This window comes from Podarcis pityusensis (genome assembly GCF_964106645.2).
Source record: "Podarcis pityusensis genome assembly, chromosome: 3".
Classification (NCBI taxonomy): domain Eukaryota; kingdom Metazoa; phylum Chordata; class Lepidosauria; order Squamata; family Lacertidae; genus Podarcis; species Podarcis pityusensis.
The window spans coordinates 40,711,194-40,731,544 of record NC_138026.1 but is presented as its reverse complement, the minus strand read 5'-3'; the positions used below and the strand labels follow the sequence as shown (position 1 = coordinate 40,731,544).

Sequence of the window (20,351 nt, the reverse complement as noted above, 5' to 3'; positions counted from 1 at the left end):
AGTTATAGACCTCTTTGGTTACAGGTAATGCTTGTATACTTAAAGAATTAATTAGTAAGCACTTGCGCAAGTTCTGCCGGTTTGAGTTTGTTTTAGGCGATGGATAGATGTGAATGACAAGTTTGTGGCTTGCTGTTCTCTTTAATGGTGGACACATAATACTAGAGTTTGAAGTATGTAACAGTAACCCAGAAATTGGTTCTTGAAATTCCTTCCATGTTACAGCAGCCCATCTGAACCGAGATTTTTCCAATAAACGTTGAAAACGTTAAGTCGGATCAAGTCCTCTTCAAGTTTATGCATATTGAAAGTGCCAGAGGATGACTAATAGCTGTGAATAATCTAATGGAACCTCTTACTACTTTATTTCCCAAATGGGGTGTTTGCCAACAATCTTGAGATAATTCTGTTATGACTGCAGAATGCTATCTTCATAAGAAGTTTTTCCTTTTGTTTATATTTGGCTGGTTTGTTTAGAGCAGTTGATTAGGGATGGATGCTCTATGTCAGTGTTTCCCACATTGTGCACCACGAGAAGTTGAAGGTTTTTTATAAGCCCAGCACGCATAAATGCAGAGGAGGTTACCCTCTGCATCTCAGCATGATGTACTGTTTTCGCCTGTCTCCTCCTAATCAGTTTCTGTTGGGAGTGGGTAATTTGTTCAAGCTCTCTCCATTGGGTGCCATTGTATCATTCCTAGCATGGGCTTTCTATTCCATCATCTTCCAAACAAGAGGCATGCTCAGAACTATGACCCATGCAGAAACGTTGGAGGTGTTCTTCCTTGAGGATTGGTCACTCATACTCTAAACCCTTTAGTAAAATGTGCATCTGAGGTCATTGAAGGGGGAATGTGTTCACTGGCTGTTGGAACCTTTGGAAACACTGCTCACCCACCCTGTTAGTATGTTGATTTTTATGAAAGCTACCAAGACACTTTATATATATATATGAATACAGAAGAGTAAACACAATACATTGGTGATCTGGATTATTTGGAAAGGATCAAAGGTTTATGTATTCTGCTGCTGCTGCTGCTGCTGCTGCTGTTACTACTACTAGTTTTACTAGTTTTCTGTTGCATGCACTATTTGTAATGGCACATATCATTTTTAAAATCTGATGACTTCCCTAAAGGTTCGCAAGGAGCTTCTACTGGATCTTAAAGTGGGCTGGCATTTGAAATGTTTGTTTAAACCCGCTTCCATTTAGGCATCATGTTGTGCTGCTCTGGAAATGCCATTCCCCTCTGACATCCTGCAGGTCATTCTGGATTATATTTACACTGACGAAGCTGTTATAGTAAAAGGTAAGGACTTTAATAGAATGGGAATAAATTACATGCTTGGGAATCTGGGAACAGGAGGAGGAGGAGATGAAAATAGTATCAATAGCAAAATGCCAGCTTAATGGATTAAATTACACAAATGGTATAATGTCATGTAAACCTAACAATTAAAAACATAGTATTACACAATATTAAAAACAGTTTGAAACAAGTGTAAAGAGCCAGGATAAAGATGTGTGTCTTCAGCATTTGCTGAAAGCAGTGCAATGAAGGCACCAGACATACCTATGTGGGAAGCGAATTCCACAACTAAGGGACTGCTGCCACGACTGCCCTGAGCTTCTGAGGGCAATGGAGCAACCAAGAGGGCACCTTCCACTTGTGTTAGCACCTTGAGAAGTTAGGGAAGGATGTGATCTTTCAGGTATTTGGGGCCTGAGTGGTTTAGGGCTTTAAACATTAAAGTGTGCACCTTGAATTTGGCCTGGAAATGAACTGGTAAGCAGGGCAACTATTTTAAAATGGCATGTATGAGACCCGAAGGAGCCCCACCCAGTCATCTGGCTGTTGCATTTTGGATCAAGTTTCTGGGTCATCTTCAAGGACAGCCCCACGTAGAAGACATGACAATTATCCAGTCTGGAAGTTACTGGAACATGGAGCACAGTGGCCAAGTCATTTCTGTACAAAAGGGGCCACAGCTGTAGCTGAAAAAAGGCACTGCTAAACACTTGAGCCTCCAGTGAGAGTGTTGAATCCAGGAGCACCCCTAAGCTGCCGGCCATCTCCCCACCTCCTGGAACATGAGCAATCAGGACACATAGTACCTCTGTCTTTCAGGACCAAGCTTTCCCCAAGCACTGATCTAACACACCAGCTGCCTCTCCTGGTTTAATTGGAGCAGAGAGATAGAGCTGGGTGTCATCTGCATATTGACCACACTTTACTCCAAATCACCTTATGACAGAGATGCAGATGGCTGATTATGTAAAAATGGCATCATGTCTTCCATAAACCAGACAAATATGAAAGGGTAGAGGAGGGTTGAGGCAACTACTAGATCTACTAGGACTAGAACAAGTACTGGGAAGTTGCAAAAGCATTGGATTAAGGTTGCAGAAAGCTGAGATCTGTACCTTTTTCGGTAGCCTCAGTATGGCACACAGAATAGGGATAGTTTTTCCCCCCTAGAGAGTGACTTGCACATTCCAGGCTAACTAATCATCTGAAGGCGTCTGCAGTTGAGTGGGCTGATTCATACTGTGTTATGTTAGACTGTAATCTTGGCTGAGTTAACAGATAGACAATAAATAGAGAAAGTTGGAAACTAGGCTCAAGATACAATTTTCCAATGATTTCCAGAATCTCAAAATGTGGAATTCATCTGCAATATTCTTGTGGTAGCGGATCAGCTCCTTACATTGCGACTGAAAGAAATCTGTGAAGTAGCCATTACCGAAAAACGTGAGTTGTTACTGGATTGACCCTGTAGTAATGCTACTTATTGTTTTAAAGTTACACAATAGCTTGCATGAATGTCAAAATATGATGTTATTTATTGCACATCATTGTAGTGTGCCTGTTAAAATAAAATGTTTAGGCCCAATGACATTCAAATTGTGCTGTAAGGAACCCTAGTAATGGTGGATAAACTTTCTGAAATAAAGTTTCCATTATAAATCTTCCTTTGCAGTATGCACCTGTGGAGCATGAATGGAGGAATTTTAGATAATGCATTCCATTTGTGCAAGTCCAAATGGCTTTGTTAGTGCCCCAGATGATCTATGTACATACCCCAGAATTTTCTGCAAAGCACTATAAATTTATATTGTGGATAAGTGACATTTTAACAGAAATGGCTTGGGAAATGTATTCTCTTCCTTTCCCCCCAATTTCAGTTACTTTGAAGAATGCTGCTGAGCTTCTGGAGTTTGCAGCAATGTACAACGCTGAGCAATTGAAACAATCTTGCTTGCAATTCATCGTTCTAAACATGGCAGCTATACTTGAAACAAGGTAAAAGCAATCCCTGGCACTCCATGCTCAACTACTGTCTCAGACCATAACCCACAGGGAAATGAGTAGTATATTAACGTTCATTGAGCGTATCCTGCTTTGACATCAACACATCAGGTTTAAAAAGCAGTTTGAAAATGTAACACATGAACATTTTAAAATAAAAGAGCTGGCAAGCAAGTGACATTGATAAACACATGCGATTTAAAGAGAATGCTTGTGTCACATTTCAAACAGATTTTCAGAATGGCGTGAGGGAGCCATTATTTAAAAGGTTTTGGAGGTTTGGCAAAAGTAACTATAGCTCCCTTCGGGCATTAAGGCTCATGTGCTGAGTAACAGGGGCACGCCAAGTAGTGTACAGGGCCTTTGAGTATTCAGCTGTGTACAGATAAGCTTTGTCAGCATAGATAGATGTGCTGTTCATCTGAAGGCTAGTGGATGGAGTTATTCATGGTATTGCCACTTCCTGCTGCCATGTCACTCAACACAGGAGCATTAAAGCCTGAAGAGGGTTTGTGCCTGTACTGGATCCCTGTCTTTTACCACATCAGTTTCAAGTTACATGGGCCTAGCCTCTAGATTTCCCAGTTCTGTTCCCTTAATATTTACCACTCAGATCTTTTTCCTGTTCTCACAGTCTTCTACGCTCTTCTCTTTGATCCATTTTGCTACTGGTGCCTTCTGAATGACAGGCTGCATCCCATGTTTAAACCAACCTTCCTCAACCTTCCAGATATTTTGGACCACAACTCCCATTAGTCCCAGCCAGCATAGCCAATAGTCAGGTTTGATGGGAATTGTAGTCAAAAACATGGAGGGCACCAGATTGGGAGAGGTTGCTCTACATAATCTCTGCTCTTGTCTGTTCTCTTTCCTTTCATCATTTCTCCTTGCATACTTCACCCGCAGATTCTCTTTTCTGTACCATCATAGCAGCACCTGTAGTTCTTTGCTTGATTCCTGGTCTTGGGAAGTTGTTATCTGGAGAGCTGTTGTACCATTACTCTTTCCACCCACTCACACTTGTACCATTAATAATAATAAAAAAAGATTACCTGGAAATTCTAGAATTGGGACTAAGCCAAGAGACAGTTCACAAGCAGGCATTTACAGGTCTAAGGTCTGTAGCAACTCATTAAACCCCCAGCACTTTAGAATCTTGTTCTGTTATCAGTACACCCAAATACTTTATGAATTAAGTAGAATTTATCAAGATTGCCTTTCATTTCCTTGTGCTTGGGCACAACTAAATGTTGAGTGTCATCAGCGAGCCACTCTTGAATTTGCATTTAATATGTGTTTGTCTTAGGGCTCTAGATGTTTTAAGTGATGACGTTTTGAAGGACCTTTCCGTTTCCTACAGAAAAATGGTAAGTGCTATTATTCGTTTAAGTAGGCTAGATTTTAAAGCAGCTTGAGTGATGAAATGTCTTGATATGTCTTTTGTTAAAAGAAATTCTGACCAGTTTATTTTCTAATTGTGCAGCATTCATAATCTGTCTCATGGTTTAAATTGCCATAATAGAAAAAGAGTCCCGCAGATACTAAAGCAAGACTCCTCCAGAGTCTGCTGAACTGTCGTTATAATGAATAAAATATAGGTTTAGAAACTTTGTCAAGGCTTCACCAGGTATTTACAACTTTACTCGGATTATATTACTCCAAATGTTTTAGATTACTTTATGAATCATCTATATATGCCAACACATCCTTAGAGTAATCGTATGGAGGGTTTCTCTACCATGCCATACTTTAAACAAGGGGTGGCTGGCTGTTCATTTTTGGTATGAGGGCCACATTTACCCTGGGGCAAGCCTCTGGGAGCCATATACTCTTGACTGAAATAATCAGTCCAATGACCCGGGAGCACCGGGCTCCATCCACGGCAGTGCTTTGTCACCTTTAATGTTTGTTCTCTTTGCTGCCACCAAAAATAGTGGGGTCTGGGTGCAGGGAGACAAAAAAAAAAAAAGTGGGAAATGACACCCCCAAACTGGGGGTTAGTCACTCTTCTTCCAAACTGGATTTTATGGGATATCAAAATGCACAACAGCACAGATTTTTAAAATCTGCATTCAATGCGTACCTGTTTTTCCTAGTGCACAGCTTAACAAGCATTTATGATGTTGTAGATTCCTGCTATGGTCAGAAGGGTAATTACTCCATACCAAGATGGCCCTGATATTAGTTCCTTGGAGCCTGAGGAAGGAGAAACCTTTGTCTTCCTGAAAGAAGAGCTGAGTGCAGAGCAAACTATTCAGTAAGTGTCTGCCTGCCCTCCACCTTCTACTGCTGTGAGTGACGAGGCTTCTAGTGTGGCGGTAGCTCTGTTGCTTCACAGAGCCTCAGCTTCAGGTTTGGATTGCTCTGCCCACCTCTCACCTGCTGTGTTCCTATTTGTTTTCAGTTATTCTAAGCAGCAAATCTCAAGCTAGAATGGAACAATGTGGATTGGTGTCAGTAAACACATTCCATATAAAAGTTTTTAAATGTCAGAATTTTCTTTGGTAAGGAAAAACTACTGCCCATACATCTTTTGGTTCAAATAGTAAGGGGGACTGGGGTGGGATGGAGACAGGATTATGATAGTAATTGGCTTTTAAATGAACTGTGTTATGTTCCCTGGGTATCGTAAATCCCCAGTGTGAATCTCATTATCCCATTTCAAAGCTGAACAAGAAAAGATGGAGAAAGGGTATTTGTTAAAGCAGGGGATGATTTGTAGAGCTCCGATACTTAAATTTAAGGAAACAAATTCTTGTATTTTTATTTTTATTTTTTAAAAAGGTTTGCCTAAAATGGCTTTTAAAAACTGGGTTAGGAAAAGACACGGTCCTGATATTGGGAAAACTTGGGCCTGGGAGAATGTAGTAAGAAAAGATGAAATTCTGTTTGTCACAATAAAAAAAGTAAGTGAAATCTAAATAAAAGTGTTTTGCTTTAAACCAGGGAAGCTCTTTTCAAAAAAGCAAAAGCAAAGGCGAAGAAGAAGCCACGAAAACGGTCAGACAGCTCAGGAGGGTATAATCTTTCTGATATTATTCAGAGCCCACCCTCTACAGGTTAGTGACAGATGAGCTTTGTTTTCACTACTGATTTGTAGATTGCATTTAAAGTGGTTGTCAGTTAAGTAAATCTGCATACTCACAAAATAGTAGTGTACTAGGTATGGTTCTCAGTTTCTGTTAGTTCTGTAATGCCAGAATTAGCTCTGGGATGCATGGATCTCAACATGGTTGAAGACTAGTCACCTAATACATTGTGAATATTGTGTGGATCATGTGGGAAGCAATTAGTATGCATGCTTTCTTGATACTTTGGTTGAGTTATTTGTGGCTCTCTGCCTGTTCCTCTAGAGCCCCTTCCACCTGACAGGATCAGTGGAAGGTTTCTGATTCACATGTGTCAGCTGCCACTTTGTTTTTCATGTACTATTGTAAATCTGTTGTATCGTGTGACAATCGTTTTCCAGGCTGAAAAATTGTTGGTGTGAGTGACTTGCTGGGGCTTGTTGCTACTTTATTGCCATTTGTTTTTGCTTTCATTGTGGCTGTGGACTTGATAATACATAATGTTTTGATTAAGCTCTGTAAATTGTACCCCAAGGCTGCAAAGAGCTGTGCTGAAATGAGACAGGGCTTTCCCCTGACCTCTGCATTCAGTTGCAGGCAACTTCATTGCAGTAAAAGTGATGAAGCCAGTTCACTTGTGCAAGATGTGGTGCATTCAGCTGCTGCTGTTTCTATCTGACTCTATCTCTCTCACTCTCTCTCCATTATATGCAAGAGTTTCCTCTCAATAGTCCATGACAAAGTAGAGCAAACTGAAATCTTCAACTGAAAAACACGTTACCTTATTCTGTATCGCAAGATGGCTTGTTTGTATCATTATTACAGTACAACTATACAATGCATAATAGATAACCTGATCACTGGTGTTGACTCCCAGAGCCTCAACAGGACCTTGCAGAAACAAACAACTTCAAGGGATGTCAGAATACATACATGCATACATACTCCTTAGCGTCCAGTTTGGCTGCTGCCCCAGCACAGGCAGCAGTAGCACTGGGCATCAGGAGAAGCAGAAGACACTCTTCTGTTCCTGCACAGGGCTCAGTTTCCTTAACAGGAGCCTGTAAAGGCATTGGGAACAACAGACAGGGCTCTCCCCGTGCCTCTTCATTTCCCAGAAAGTACAGTGGTACCTCGGGTTACAGACGCTTTAGGTTACAGACTCTGCGAATCCAGAAATAGTACCTCGGGTTAAGAACTTTGCTTCAGGATGAAATCGTGTGGCGTCGGTGTGGTGGCGGCAGGAGGCCCCATTAGTTAAAGTGGTACCTCAGGTTAAGAACAGTTTCAGGTTAAGAAAGGACCTCCAGAACAAATTAAGTTCTTAACCCGAGGTACCACTGTACAGATAAGTAGTGAAGAGTAAATGCTGAGATTGGAGTGAGGAAGCTATCTGCTAAACTGGCTCGGGTGAGATCAGGGTGAGATCAGGGCTGGATCTTTTGAAGTCAAGCAGATGGGCTGTAAGGCATAGGATAGCAATCCCCACCCCAACTCAAACAACTTTTGCATCTCGGGGAACTTACATTGCCAGGATATGGTGTTAATCAAGCTTGAATTACAGAGACTAACCATTTCTTTTTTCCTTCCTCTGCTAATACTTGTAGGGATACTGAAACTAGATAAAACCAACTCCATTGAATCCCTCCCTGAAATGCTGACCTCGGATTCTGAAGGTAGCTACGTAGGAGTGAATAGCCCCAGAGATTTGCAGTCCCCTGACTTCACAGCAGGATTCAATGCAGATAAAGTTGAGGTTAGAGCATTTTAATTTCTCTTTTTGCCTCAGTGTTTACTAATTAAATAAAACACAGCATCTAATGTTTTTAAACATGTGTGCCAATCTTTTATTTTTATTTTTGCTTTTGAGTTTGCAAAAAAAAAAAAGAGCAAAAAAGCTTGGGGATCTTCTTGAACACCAAGCAAACCTTGATGGGTCTTCAAAATTCTGGTGAGGCCGTGTTGAGACACATTTAATGTATATGCATTTGGTAACTGAATAATGCAGATAACCCGTCTCTTCTTTAGTTGGCTTCTTTCTAATCTTTATGTATGCCACATAACAGAATACTTTCTTTGCTTAATGTAGCATAAATTTTAAAGGAGCGAAATGGCTACATTGTTGCATTTAATTGAATAGTTGTATTGGATGCAGTAATATGAATAAGTTATAAAAGGATTCTCTTAAAACTTGAAGGACTGTAGCTCTTATAAATACCACTTACTGTGAACATGATTACACTCTTGAAATACGTTCACAGAGCAGTCCAGAGCACCATGCAGGGCTTTTGACATGTTAAGCCACAGGCCTTCCACACTGTTGCATGGCAAACCATTTCTAAAGCCGAAGGGTGTTGAAAATCCCACAGAATATGAGATTCATGCCAAGCTCTTGGGCATGCCGAAATAGCTCTCTGGATCTACTTTGGATAAAATGCAGAATCCGGTTTTGTTCTCATCATATTTGTCCGTAAATGCACATATTGTGTCTTAAAACTGTGTAATTTTAGTGTGCTTTGACTTTAGGTGAAAGAGAAAATGTGTGTTTCCCGTGCACACGTTCCAAATGCTAAAAAAGAGGTGAAAATACCCGAGAGAACATCGTTGCAAAAAATATCTCTTCCACAGTGCATTCCTAACAACAAAAACACCTCCGCAAGCTCTTCCAACTGGGTTATCAGCTCTTTTAGGTATATATTTTGTTTGTTCCCACGTGTGTCATGTGCTGAGTTATTAACAGTATTTGAGTCGGTTGCTGATGCCATGAATTAGGTAAGTTAAAATGTGAATTGAATTTCTCCTCCATCCTAGTGAGTCTTCATTGTGGAAGGGAAGTTCACATTCCAGAGGGCATTTGGCCTGCATAGTTGTTGACATGTTTTCTGACGCATCAGATGACCAGGTTATTTAGTGGTAGTTATGCACATTAAGTTAAAAGCAATTATATTGACTCTGTGTTGAAAGTGCTACTTTCCCCTTTTCATTGGGAGTTACTACGACTTTAGCTGTGTAAAAGATGCAGCCCAAACGTGCTGGCTTTTAAGGATCTACTTCATGGTAGGCTTTGAAAGAAATGTCACCAAACTTCACACAAACTAAAAGTTAATGTTATTGGGCATCGTCAGTGAAACTAAAAGTGTCCCTGATGTTTGCATGTGTTCTCTGGAAAATATATAAAACATTCTATTTGAGGTTTGCCATAATTGAGGAAGGAGACATAAATTATACATCCGGTTACAAAATATATGCAAGATATAGAATATTTCAGTGGTACCTGGCAAGTAGAAGATAAGTAAAAATGGATGTCTTGAAAAGTAACAACTTGTTGTGGTGTTGTTGTTGTTTCATTCAGTCCTGCCAGTCCCCCTGCTATGGATTTAAGAACTATTATGGAAATTGAAGAAAACATGCAAAAATGTGGAAGCATGCCAAAGATAAATTCAGGGTTGGTAAAAGAAAATGATTTAATAAGAGAAATGATAAGATCTATTTGTGTTAATTTAAATTCTTAACTTACTTATAAATTCCTACTTTTTGAGGGGGGCTTTGAAACTTTATTTTGGAAATAATTTTATGGGGCTCTGATCTACCTGATGATATAGCACCTGTCTTGCCTCAGAAATATTGTTTATTAATTGCATGATTGTGTAAAAACAGATCAGGAGGGATAGAATTGAAAGATTTGTGCCTCCCTCCCCCGCCTCCACTGGTGGTATCACAGCTATGGAGTTTCTGTACTTTTGCTAATTTAGGACCTACATAAGTAAGAAAGTCCATTGAGCTGTTAGTTTGTGTGATTATTTGTGTGGTTATCACGTTTCTGTTTGTAATTTTTAGTAGACCCACTTCTCATGGAAGTAAGCTTTCTCAGAAGCAAAGGAAGCTGATTGCTATGGCTGCTAAGGATAACAGCCCAGAGATTGTGCCAGAGGCAGCCATGCCACCAACACCCCAAAATGCTGCAAAACCAGGGAATGTGTGGTATGTTTCTTAATATGCCTTAGTGTTAATGCTTGTTGGACTCTATTTCAGTCTTTAAAATAAGCTTTGTTTCAGCTGAGCAGAACACCTAAGTAACTTACTAAGTGCTGAGGAATTTACCTGAACCCAAGTAGTGTTTTCAGAAGCATCTCTTTTCTGGTGTGGGCAACCTTTCTCAGAGTTCATGAACAAACCTATATATACAAACGACTAACTGCAGTGCTAATTTTGAGGAGCTGACTACTCTGTATGAAGTGTGATACGTTAATTTGGAATAACTGATCAGTAGGGTTTCAAGAGTCTGGAAAACCAGGCCATTGCAATCATCTATATTTTCTCGGTCAAGCTGCCTTCTACAGAATCATGCTATTGACCCATCTAACTTAGTGCTGTTCACCGTCTTGCCAGAATTCTTTCCTTCTCTTTTGCACCTTTCTTTTTAACTAGAGTTGTCTTAGATTGCATCTGGGACCTTGTACAAAGTAAGTGAATATTGCATTTTCCAAAGCAGTTCCAAAGTTTTGTAGTTTTCCACAGTAGCCCAAGGTGAGGGAGGGAAACACACTGGGCACCTTTTAAAATTGCATTATATATCTGTCATGTTTGTATCCTGTGCTTCCTACCAGGAGCTCAGGATACATGACATTTTCCCACTGCATACTCTCAACAGCCCTTTGAACTTGGATTGGCTGAGAGATGATGACTAGGCCAATATTACACAGTGAGCTCCATAGCTGAGCAGACATTTCAACATGGTTGGAAATTTATTTTTCTTTCCACTACAATACATTACACTGGCATACATTGGTGTACTTCAGCTGTGGAATGAGTTTTGGTTTAATTTTAATGTGGGCATAGATGGCCAAACTTCCTTCATAAAATTCCTTTGGCTGCAAAAAATGGAAAATGGCAAACCCCCTAAAAGCTTTAAGCAGACCATCAGTGTGAAATCTTATAGTATTTTTTTCTTTTAAAAAAATTATGGCTCATTGGATAATGGAATTTATTTTAATGTCCTTTTTGAATATATATATATATTTGTGTGTATATATATATATATATATATATATATACACAGTACTGCTGGATTGATGACAATTCCTCATTAACAACATGGTTCTCATTAAGGATTCTTGACTTAACTAATTTAGAGTGACAGAAAAGAGTTTGCATTTGTCTTAACGTTGTTGAGTTCTGGTATAACCCTGACTGCTTTGAAGCCCAAATGAACTCACATGAATACATTTGGCATCACGTTGAGGTTTCCGTGCTTGCAGTATGTGGCATTCTCCAGAACTTTTGTTTTGCAGTGAAACAAGATCCTTGTCTTGGAAATTCAGCAGCTCTACTGGCAAGACAACATGCCAGATGGGTGTGGGACCTTCTGGAACTTTCTTCTTCTTTTTTTGGTTGACATGGAGACTCAATATATCTTAAACCATACTTGCCAAAAGAAACCTCTAGTTTCATGGTTTGCGCGCGGGGGGGAGGGAGTTATAACTGTGGAGTGTTCTTTGAAGATTAATTAATAAAAACAAACCCAGTGTTGAGCATTTTTGGAAGCACAATTGTTGGCAAGCAAATAAAAGGTTGAAGGTAAACTAGCACACACTCCCAGCAAAAAATACCTCTGACCAAGTTTTCAAGGTGCACTTATTATACAGTGGTACCTCAGGTTAAGTACTTAATTCGTTCCGGAGGTCCATACTTAACCTGAAACTGTTCTTAACCTGAAGCACCACTTTAGCTAATGGGGCCTCCTGCTGCCGCCACGCCGCTGGAGCACGATTTCTGTTCTCATCCTGAAGCAAAGTTCTTAACCTGAAGCACTATTTCTGGGTTAGCGGAGTCTGTAACCTGAAGCATATGTAACCTGAAGCGTATGTAACCTGAGGTACCACTGTAATAGTATTTGGTGGGGGAGTGAAGTAATACCTTTGCTGAGAGATGCTGCTTGCATATAACATTTCAATCATCTTCTGACAGGATGGAATAGAAAGCTAAATTGGCATCATGACAAACATTTCAGATATAATAATAATAATAATAATAATAATAATAATAATAATAATTTTTATTTATATCCCGCCCTCGCCAGCCGAAGCCAGTCTCAGAGCGGCTAACAGCTCTGTCTTGCAGGCCCTGCGGAAAGATGTCAAGTCCCGCAGGGCCCTAGTCTCTTGTGACAGAGCGGTTTTAAATGTTGATAAATAGCATTTATTTCACTTCTAATGCCTAGGGCTTGTGGTATATTAATTAACAGTTATATGAAAAAACTTGGAGAAGCTTGGGATGGACTTGACCTATAGGGGCCAGCAACATTGACACTTCAGTTATAACAAAAGTCTGCACAGCAATGTATCCTTCTAGAGAATGAGAGCTTTTAACATCCAGCAGGCAAAGCTTGGGGCATGATACTTACTGTGTACAAGTAAAGGGCTGTAGCTCAGTGGTAGAGCACTTGCTTTTTCTGGAAAGCCACTTGCCCTCTGCCCATCAGTTTCCGCAGTACTGAGCTCATTGGACCAGTGGTCTCACTTAGCATAAGGCATCTTTCTGTGTTCCTCACTTGGGGCTTTTTCCTAGGCCTCTTTCCTCCACTGTCTTTTATTAGGCCTTTGCACCAGCCTCTAATTCAAACAAGATAAAATTATAGCAGCACACAAAAAACACTTTGCAATAGGAGAGTTGTATTTACTGCTATGCAAAACAGATGGAATAGTACAGTTAAAATAAGCCCTGCTGACTAATCTGTCCAAATAGAAATGTGTAACTTCCTTTGAAATTGGCCCAAACCTAAAGAAGGAGACAGGTTCCAGAGCTGCAAGGGTAGTAGCAGATGACTTTCTGCATGGCTTATATTATTCTTGTCTTCAACTTTGCTACAGCAGGGATGTTGACTATGAGCCTGTGAAGTTATCTTGTATTCAGTCTGACCGTTTCAGCCCTCAGTGATCTTTCAAGTCACATGCAAAAGCTTTCTCCAGTCCATAGGAGCCAACTCCTAGGGGCCAATGCCCCTACATTCCCCCCATAAAATATTTGAGGGAGCCGGAGCCCTCCAAAGTCAATGGCCATTGTCATTCAAAAAAAGCTATTTATAGACTGTGCTTAGATATTTACAACAATGTTAAAAATACTCGAAAGGCTCTATCCAATGGGCAACAATGTTTCAGTGTAACTAATGGTAATGTAAAGTGATGCCTCACTGTTTGTGAATAGTTGGGGAATAACCAGATCTTTTACCCCCTGTTCCCAATTGCATTAGTACTAGAGTATGTGTCTGCAGCCTTCATCCATCTTTGGTCTTCAGTTGTTGTTGGACTACAATTTCTGTCATCCCCAACCAGTCTCTATGGAATGTGTAGTCCAACATCTAGGGACTCAAGTTTGGGAGTGCTGGGTGAGGCTAGTAAGCACTTTTGCCTAGTAACTCCTATCTATTTTGTTGGGTCTTCAGTATACTTAAGATGACTCAATAACTCCAGTTGGTTGGTAGGGTATAAATAGGTAAAGGTAAAGGGACCCCTGACCATTAGGTCCAATTGTGACCGACTCTGGGGTTGCGGCGTTCATCTCGCTTTATTGGCCGAGGGAGCCGGCATACAGCTTCCGGGTCATGTGGCCAGCATGATTAAGCCGCTTCTGGCGAACCAGAGCAGCGCACGGAAACACCGTTTACCTTCCCGCCAGAGCGGTACCTATTTATCTACTTGCACTTTGACGTGCTTTAGAACTGCTGGGTTGGCAGGAGCAGGGACCGAGCAACGGGAGCTGACCCCATTGCGGGGATTCGAACTGCCGACCTAGGCTCTGTGATTTAGCCCACAGCTCCACCCGCGTCCCTTTCAGGGTATAAATACTCTTTAAGTAAATAATAAACAGCCATGGACATGCAACAGATTTATCTTAATTTTTCACACAATTTTAGTCTGTTGGTAAAATAATTTTCAGACAGAAAAATCTCTAGGATCTTCTGGAAGTTACAACATAGCAGTGTTTGATTCATTTAGTTTGGTGTGACTCAAATATAGCACAAAAGGTACAAGGGTTTGAGACTTTATCCCTCTTTTCTGCTAAAGGGCTTCTTCATTGCAATCTGCTTCGCCAAAGTCATTCCGTAATCTCTTGGAGGAAGGGAAAAGAGCAGTTGGTGCCATTTCTGGAAAACATTGTGCTAAAGTGATGGAAGATGCACAAGATCAAAAATCTCTGAGGTGAGAAAGTATAACATTTATTTGCATGTTTCTGGCGAGCACGGAAGTTGTGCACATCAATATAGAAAGCTATTTAAGTACTTACATACAGAGCATCTCATGTTAGTTGAATATATGTTCTGATAGCATGCTATATTTCATTGTTTTAAAGCTATCATAAATTACTGAACAGAATAAATGATAGATCACTTACGGTACTTCCATAATATCGTATAGATATGTCTAATTTGATAGCTTAATCAGTGAAGTGGCTTAGGGAAGCTTATTCTCAGAAGCAGTTCAAGTGAGACGTGTGTATAATGTTACTTCTTTGGGTTTGCACACCAGTTTAATGTAAGTGAAGGAGTTGGGGGGGGGAATAGAGAGAGGGGTATAGTCTACTTTCTGCGTGGCTGTTAAAAATAATAATCTCTACCCTGAGCCATGCCATCCCGTTAGTGAAGGGAGGTGACTTCTATCCCCACTCCCATCCTTTTCATAAATAGATGCTCTGGTTTCTATAGATAAATAAAACTTGCCTTGTTGTTGTTGTTTTTAATCAAAATGGAAAATGTGGGATTTATTTTTTAAAAAAGAAATAGAAAACAAATTCTAGTCAAAATCTGTATTCCTCATACTATTCCAGAGACCAGAATTCATGTTGGCTGGCAACCTTTTTACTTCCTTAGGTGATGTTTTTAATCAACAGTTCTTCTGTTAATATTTTATTTGTGTCTCTAGATGCTCAACTGCCACTGCTGTTGGGGCTGAAAATCAACATTTTAATGAACCAACACTGTCGGAAAATCTGAAGTAAGTTGGATTTGTAATTAAAAGTATTTGTAGGAAAATGTCTTCTGTGATGTGGTGACATCTTTCATTTGGTAATCTACCTTGCAGCCCTTGGTTAGCAGCATCCGTTATGAGTCCAGTTGTAGCAACAACTATCACATTTGCAGAAATTGTAGAGGAAGAACTCCAGCAAGAAGCTGCTCTCATCCGGAGTAGAGAGAAACCTTTAGCTTTGATCCAGGTAAGGCAAAATGCTCAGTACAATATGTTAAGAGTGGCTGATTACCATTCTTTTAATTTTATTAAGTACATTTTTACTGAGACCTTTGGCCCCAACAAGCTGTTTACAACCACTTTTTGAAAATACAATCCGATATAACATTGTTTATGATATGCTGTGTTATTCACATGCCTTCACGTCAAGTATTTTCTTAATGCCAGTTCAGTATTATTTGTTTATTTCTCATTTCATAATTCCACCACCTTCCAGGTCTTGTTGGACTACAGCTCACCTCATCCTGACTGTTGGTCATTCTGGGTGGGGCTGATTGGAGTAGGGAGTCTAACAACAGGGCTGGGAATGTCCCCACTGAAGCCGATTTGGGGCCTGATCTGACATTTCAGAGCATCTCTAATCTAGTCAACTTGAATCTGAATAGAGTGAATCAGGAGCCTTGAACTGTGTTTAATTAGGGTTCTAAAGCCTAACTAAGCATGCAGTTGGGGCAGGGGAGAAGGAGATGCAGGCAGACTTCCTGCATCCTCTGCATTCTGTCCACCCCCCCAACTCACAAATCACCCAATGCCTTAAACTGCTCCAGGCCCAATTTGGTATGAGATTCAGCTGGAGCAACAACTGGAGGCCCTTCCCTCGATTTAACTAGTCCTAACCGATAGTTAGATCTATGTGTTCAGTTGATTCCCTTGTGCCATGGTTCAAGAGAAGTTGGATGGGTTGTTTCCTTAACGGGAGAATCTGGGAGAATGTGGGATTACAGTTAATTCCCTTTTGCGAGGCTTTGCTGTGCTACTGAGTTTGCCAGAAGATTTGGGCACTTTGAGGCTTAAGGGTCTGGTGACATCCGTTCTTCTCTGCTTGTGTAAACATCATCCTTAGCCCTGTCAGATTTCAAAAAGCATCACCCTCCCCTTTGTTACTCTCTTCTTCCAGATAGAAGAACGTGCTATCCAGGACCTGTTAATCCACTATCAAGCAGTTGGCAACCCCGATGAGTTTGTTGTGGTTGAAAGGTCTCCACAAGGGCCAATAGCAGCTCCAATGTGGAACAAGCATTGATCTGGACTAATCTTGGATTTTATGAAGATGTGTGCCCTAAGATTGAGGATAGTAACGTGTGTCCATCTCTTTTCAACATAGTACCTGCTTTGAAAATGTATCTTCCTTATCCGACTGCATTACTAATTGTTCATATTAAGAAGGTTCATATTATGAAGATGGAGAATAAAGTCTGCATATACTTAAAACTAAGTATATGTAGTTTTAAGTAGGGCTGTATGAGCTTACCCTTTTAGTAATTAGCAAAAGGTGGAAAGCCAAGTGTGTTTTTTCCCCAGTTAACAACAGCTGAACAGTCAATATCATGCATACATGTTGAATTAATGCAAATGAATGATCAGCCAGAATACCACAAATTTTGATTTCCTAAATTTTGTTACTGTGTGTGTAATAAGAGAAAAAGAGAAAAAATGCTGTCTGCTGAAGCAATGATATCCAGTGTCTGGTATGTTTCGGTGCCTCATTCTTGCTATTCTGGACAATGCTTGTTGCCATCATGCCTTATACAAACAAGTCTGTACTGGGTAGGCATTTCGTGCTGGTTTAAGTAGGTATTCTTCTGAGACTGCCCTTGTAATAATGCAGACTTTACTGTTCTGGGAGTCCAGATCAAATAGAAAAAAGGCATATTTTGGCTTGTATGGCAAAAATGGGATGGGGGTAGGTAGCAGCATGCTAAACTGCAAAATGTTTCCAGAAAAGCACATGCTATTAATTAAGCATTAAAACTATTCATACAAATGAGCATTGCATTTTGACAATTTTCACTTGTAACAGATGCATTGGTACTCTGTGTTCAAAACCCTATGCCTGATTGTGGATGATTTTTCTTGTCATTGGAAAGTCTTATAAAAGAATGTTTGTTAACTGTATTAAAAGTGCTGTTGGTCCGATCAGTTTGTGTATGTGTGGGTGTGGGGAGGCCAAATTTCAATTATCTCAACATTTGTTGAAATGATGAGGAAGCTTTGGAGATTGTTGATCTCCACCTCCCTGATGTGACTGCAACGTCTTTCACTCCTTTGACTTGCAGGGTTGATTTGACTGGTCTGATTGACCAGGTGGGTGTCCCCTTCCTCATTCACTACTCCTTCGCCAAAGATATGTGATAGCTACACTTCTCTGCTAGAACCTCCAAACTCCCATCAGCCAAAATCAACATGACCAATGGTCAGGGATGATGTTAGTTGGAGCCGCAGTTTAGTCACCTGTAGTCTACATTAAATTTAGTTGTATCTCATGGTGTGCAGTTGAACACCAAAAATTACTCTTTAAACACAATAAAGAGCAAGTGGTGGTTTAGCATGAGCTACCACAGGATACACATTAGTTAGCGGGTTATTTTTGTGGATTAGCTGAATTATTTTTATAGCACCCTCTGTTGCCACATTTTAATAACACATTTTTAATGTTCTAGATGACTAGTGTAGATCTGCCCTCTGTTTTCCCCCTCAAGTTAAGGTCTTTCATAACGCTTCATATATACAACAGGTGTACCTATGGCTGATTTTCTCATGTACTGGTGAAGGCTCTCGATATAGCCCTTTTTGTGTGGGGAAAGAGTGAGGAAAAGACTGCACTGCGCAAGTTTTCAAAATACCAAGCAAAAAGACAGTTGACTAGACAAAATTCTTATTATTGCACAAGAAAATAATGGAGTGTATAACTGATAATTCCTAGTTGTTAGTTGAGCAGTATGTTGTGGCTATATTCAGAATCAACTGATGAAGGAGGACTCATGACAAATATCATGGATATAACATAAATCTTCCTCTGTGTAACTAAAATTACTAACCTTGGTGTTCCACAATTAAGAGTTAGTCCTTGGAACATCATCTGAGCTTTCTTGATACTATTGGGGAATCACAGGTAGCTGCATTTTCTTGTTCACTCTCGAGTAGTAATTTCAAACATACAATGAATATGCTTCAACTACATGCCTGTCGTGTTATGGTCATTTTATTTACATATTTTTTAACGTGCCTGCTTCTCCCAAAGGGACAAATCAAAATTTGGAGAAGGTGCCAACTGTGAGCTCCTGACTTTGCTTTAGGTCCAGATTTAATCCTTGCCTCCCCCTCCTCCAGTTCGTCTGTTATAATTACAAAGCGAGTCCCTTGCCAGCGACAGTCACAAAATAAATTAGTGCTGTCTGGCTATTAAACTGTTCCTTCTGTAAACTCTTTGCAAATGGGCAAAAGTCCATCACTTTATTATTTTGATGTAAATGAATTTTATACCCTTGAACTCCAAAAAGTAGATTTTGCAATATTATGTACAAAGGAATTGCATGACACACTCTCAGGATTGGTGCTGCTTTTAAAAAATTGTTGTTCTAGGTGTACATGTAAATTTTAGGATTCCCTAAAATTTATTTATATATTTTCCTGTAAAACAGGATGGCTTATTATGGGGAAATGACCTCTTTCTTTGAAGGATTGCCAACTACTCCCCAAAACTGATACCTTTACTGGAAAAAACCAAAACAAAACACAACTGCAGTTCTGAATACTGTAGGCGGACAGTTAATGGCACTGTGTGTGTCATCTGTGAAAAGTGACACTGCCAGTGTTTACACGAGAGTCATCTTAAGCACTCATCGAGGAAATACAATCAGCAGCTATGATGTTCTCTCCTTTGCAATAGTATCCTTGTATTTTGGAGCTTTTAGAACTTTTTTAGCCTGCAGGCTGTGCACTCATACTTGGCAGCTCAAAAATTGCACACCTGCTTATGTGTTATTAAAAAAAAGAAAAATCTCTTGCCAATGAACCCAATTCTCTTCTACAAGGCAATTCCCTTTTCCCTTCCTGTTGCCAATCTGTTACGCAAGAATTCCACACAGGACCACTGTCCCCTATTAAAAAAATCCTGTGGGAGTCTTGCACCGAAGCTCAAATACAGTGTGGGAAAGCCATAAATGCACAGTCCTAATTATGTGCAAAGACTTATTTGTGTTGCCTATCGGGCTGTGGCAGAGGAATAAATACGGATATAAGCCCAACAAACAGAAACTGTATTAATGCTACATCAAAATGCCATTGCAAAATTCAAGAGTTTCTGCATCTGCTGGAAAACAACCATGGACATATTTCTTTAAAGAGAAACACAAAATATTTAAAAAGAGAAGAGGAATGCACAAGGAAAATGCCACTTCTCAAAATGGAGGCGGCATTCTGGACTTGACCCATGGATTATTGGATGCCCTCTAGTAACGAAATAAGGAGAGAGAGTATGCAAGCAACTCTTACACGTGAACCCCAAATAAAACAGTTGTGTGTGTATATCTGTGTGGTTGCCTTGGCGCACAGGTGGGAATAATTTCCTTTGGCTCATGTTAAAGTCCTTTGAATCCCAATAGTTGTGTTAACCTCTAGGCATTTAGGTAGAAATGATCCTAGCAAAATAGTGGCAACCAAACTATAGATAATAACATCCTCAAACCATTAATGTTGACGTGATCCTCAAAGTTACCCATGCTGAGATCTCTATCAGGATCTCCCGTTCACTCTACAAATACTCCATGTAATTTAGGACTTAACTGCAGCATGCCTAACCACTGTAGCTTAACTTATATGCTTATTCACCTATGATATAGTTAAATGGATTAAGTAAATGTATGTGGGTACAAACTGCGGGCTGGATACTTACCGCACATATCTGTTTTGCACAGTTTGAAGACCTCATCCAGTGCTTGTAAAAGGCT

At 40.1% G+C, this 20,351-nt stretch overlaps 1 protein-coding gene across 1 annotated transcript in view; it reads left to right on the top strand.

The window, feature by feature from the left end:
- IBTK (inhibitor of Bruton tyrosine kinase) overlaps positions 1–17,541 on the top strand; it is a 44,669-nt gene extending 27,128 nt beyond the window's left edge. Inside the window, exons 16-29 of the mRNA XM_080998726.1 lie at positions 1,214–1,310; positions 2,652–2,753; positions 3,188–3,305; positions 4,618–4,678; positions 5,441–5,568; positions 6,258–6,370; positions 7,987–8,135; positions 8,906–9,069; positions 9,732–9,824; positions 10,217–10,360; positions 14,443–14,577; positions 15,298–15,369; positions 15,457–15,589; positions 16,520–17,541. Of these exons, the coding sequence (XP_080854852.1) occupies positions 1,214–1,310; positions 2,652–2,753; positions 3,188–3,305; positions 4,618–4,678; positions 5,441–5,568; positions 6,258–6,370; positions 7,987–8,135; positions 8,906–9,069; positions 9,732–9,824; positions 10,217–10,360; positions 14,443–14,577; positions 15,298–15,369; positions 15,457–15,589; positions 16,520–16,645 (1,635 nt within the window). The 3' untranslated portion in view covers positions 16,646–17,541. The remainder of the gene's footprint in view (positions 1–1,213; positions 1,311–2,651; positions 2,754–3,187; positions 3,306–4,617; positions 4,679–5,440; positions 5,569–6,257; positions 6,371–7,986; positions 8,136–8,905; positions 9,070–9,731; positions 9,825–10,216; positions 10,361–14,442; positions 14,578–15,297; positions 15,370–15,456; positions 15,590–16,519) is intronic.
- Positions 17,542–20,351: the final 2,810 nt, after the last annotated feature.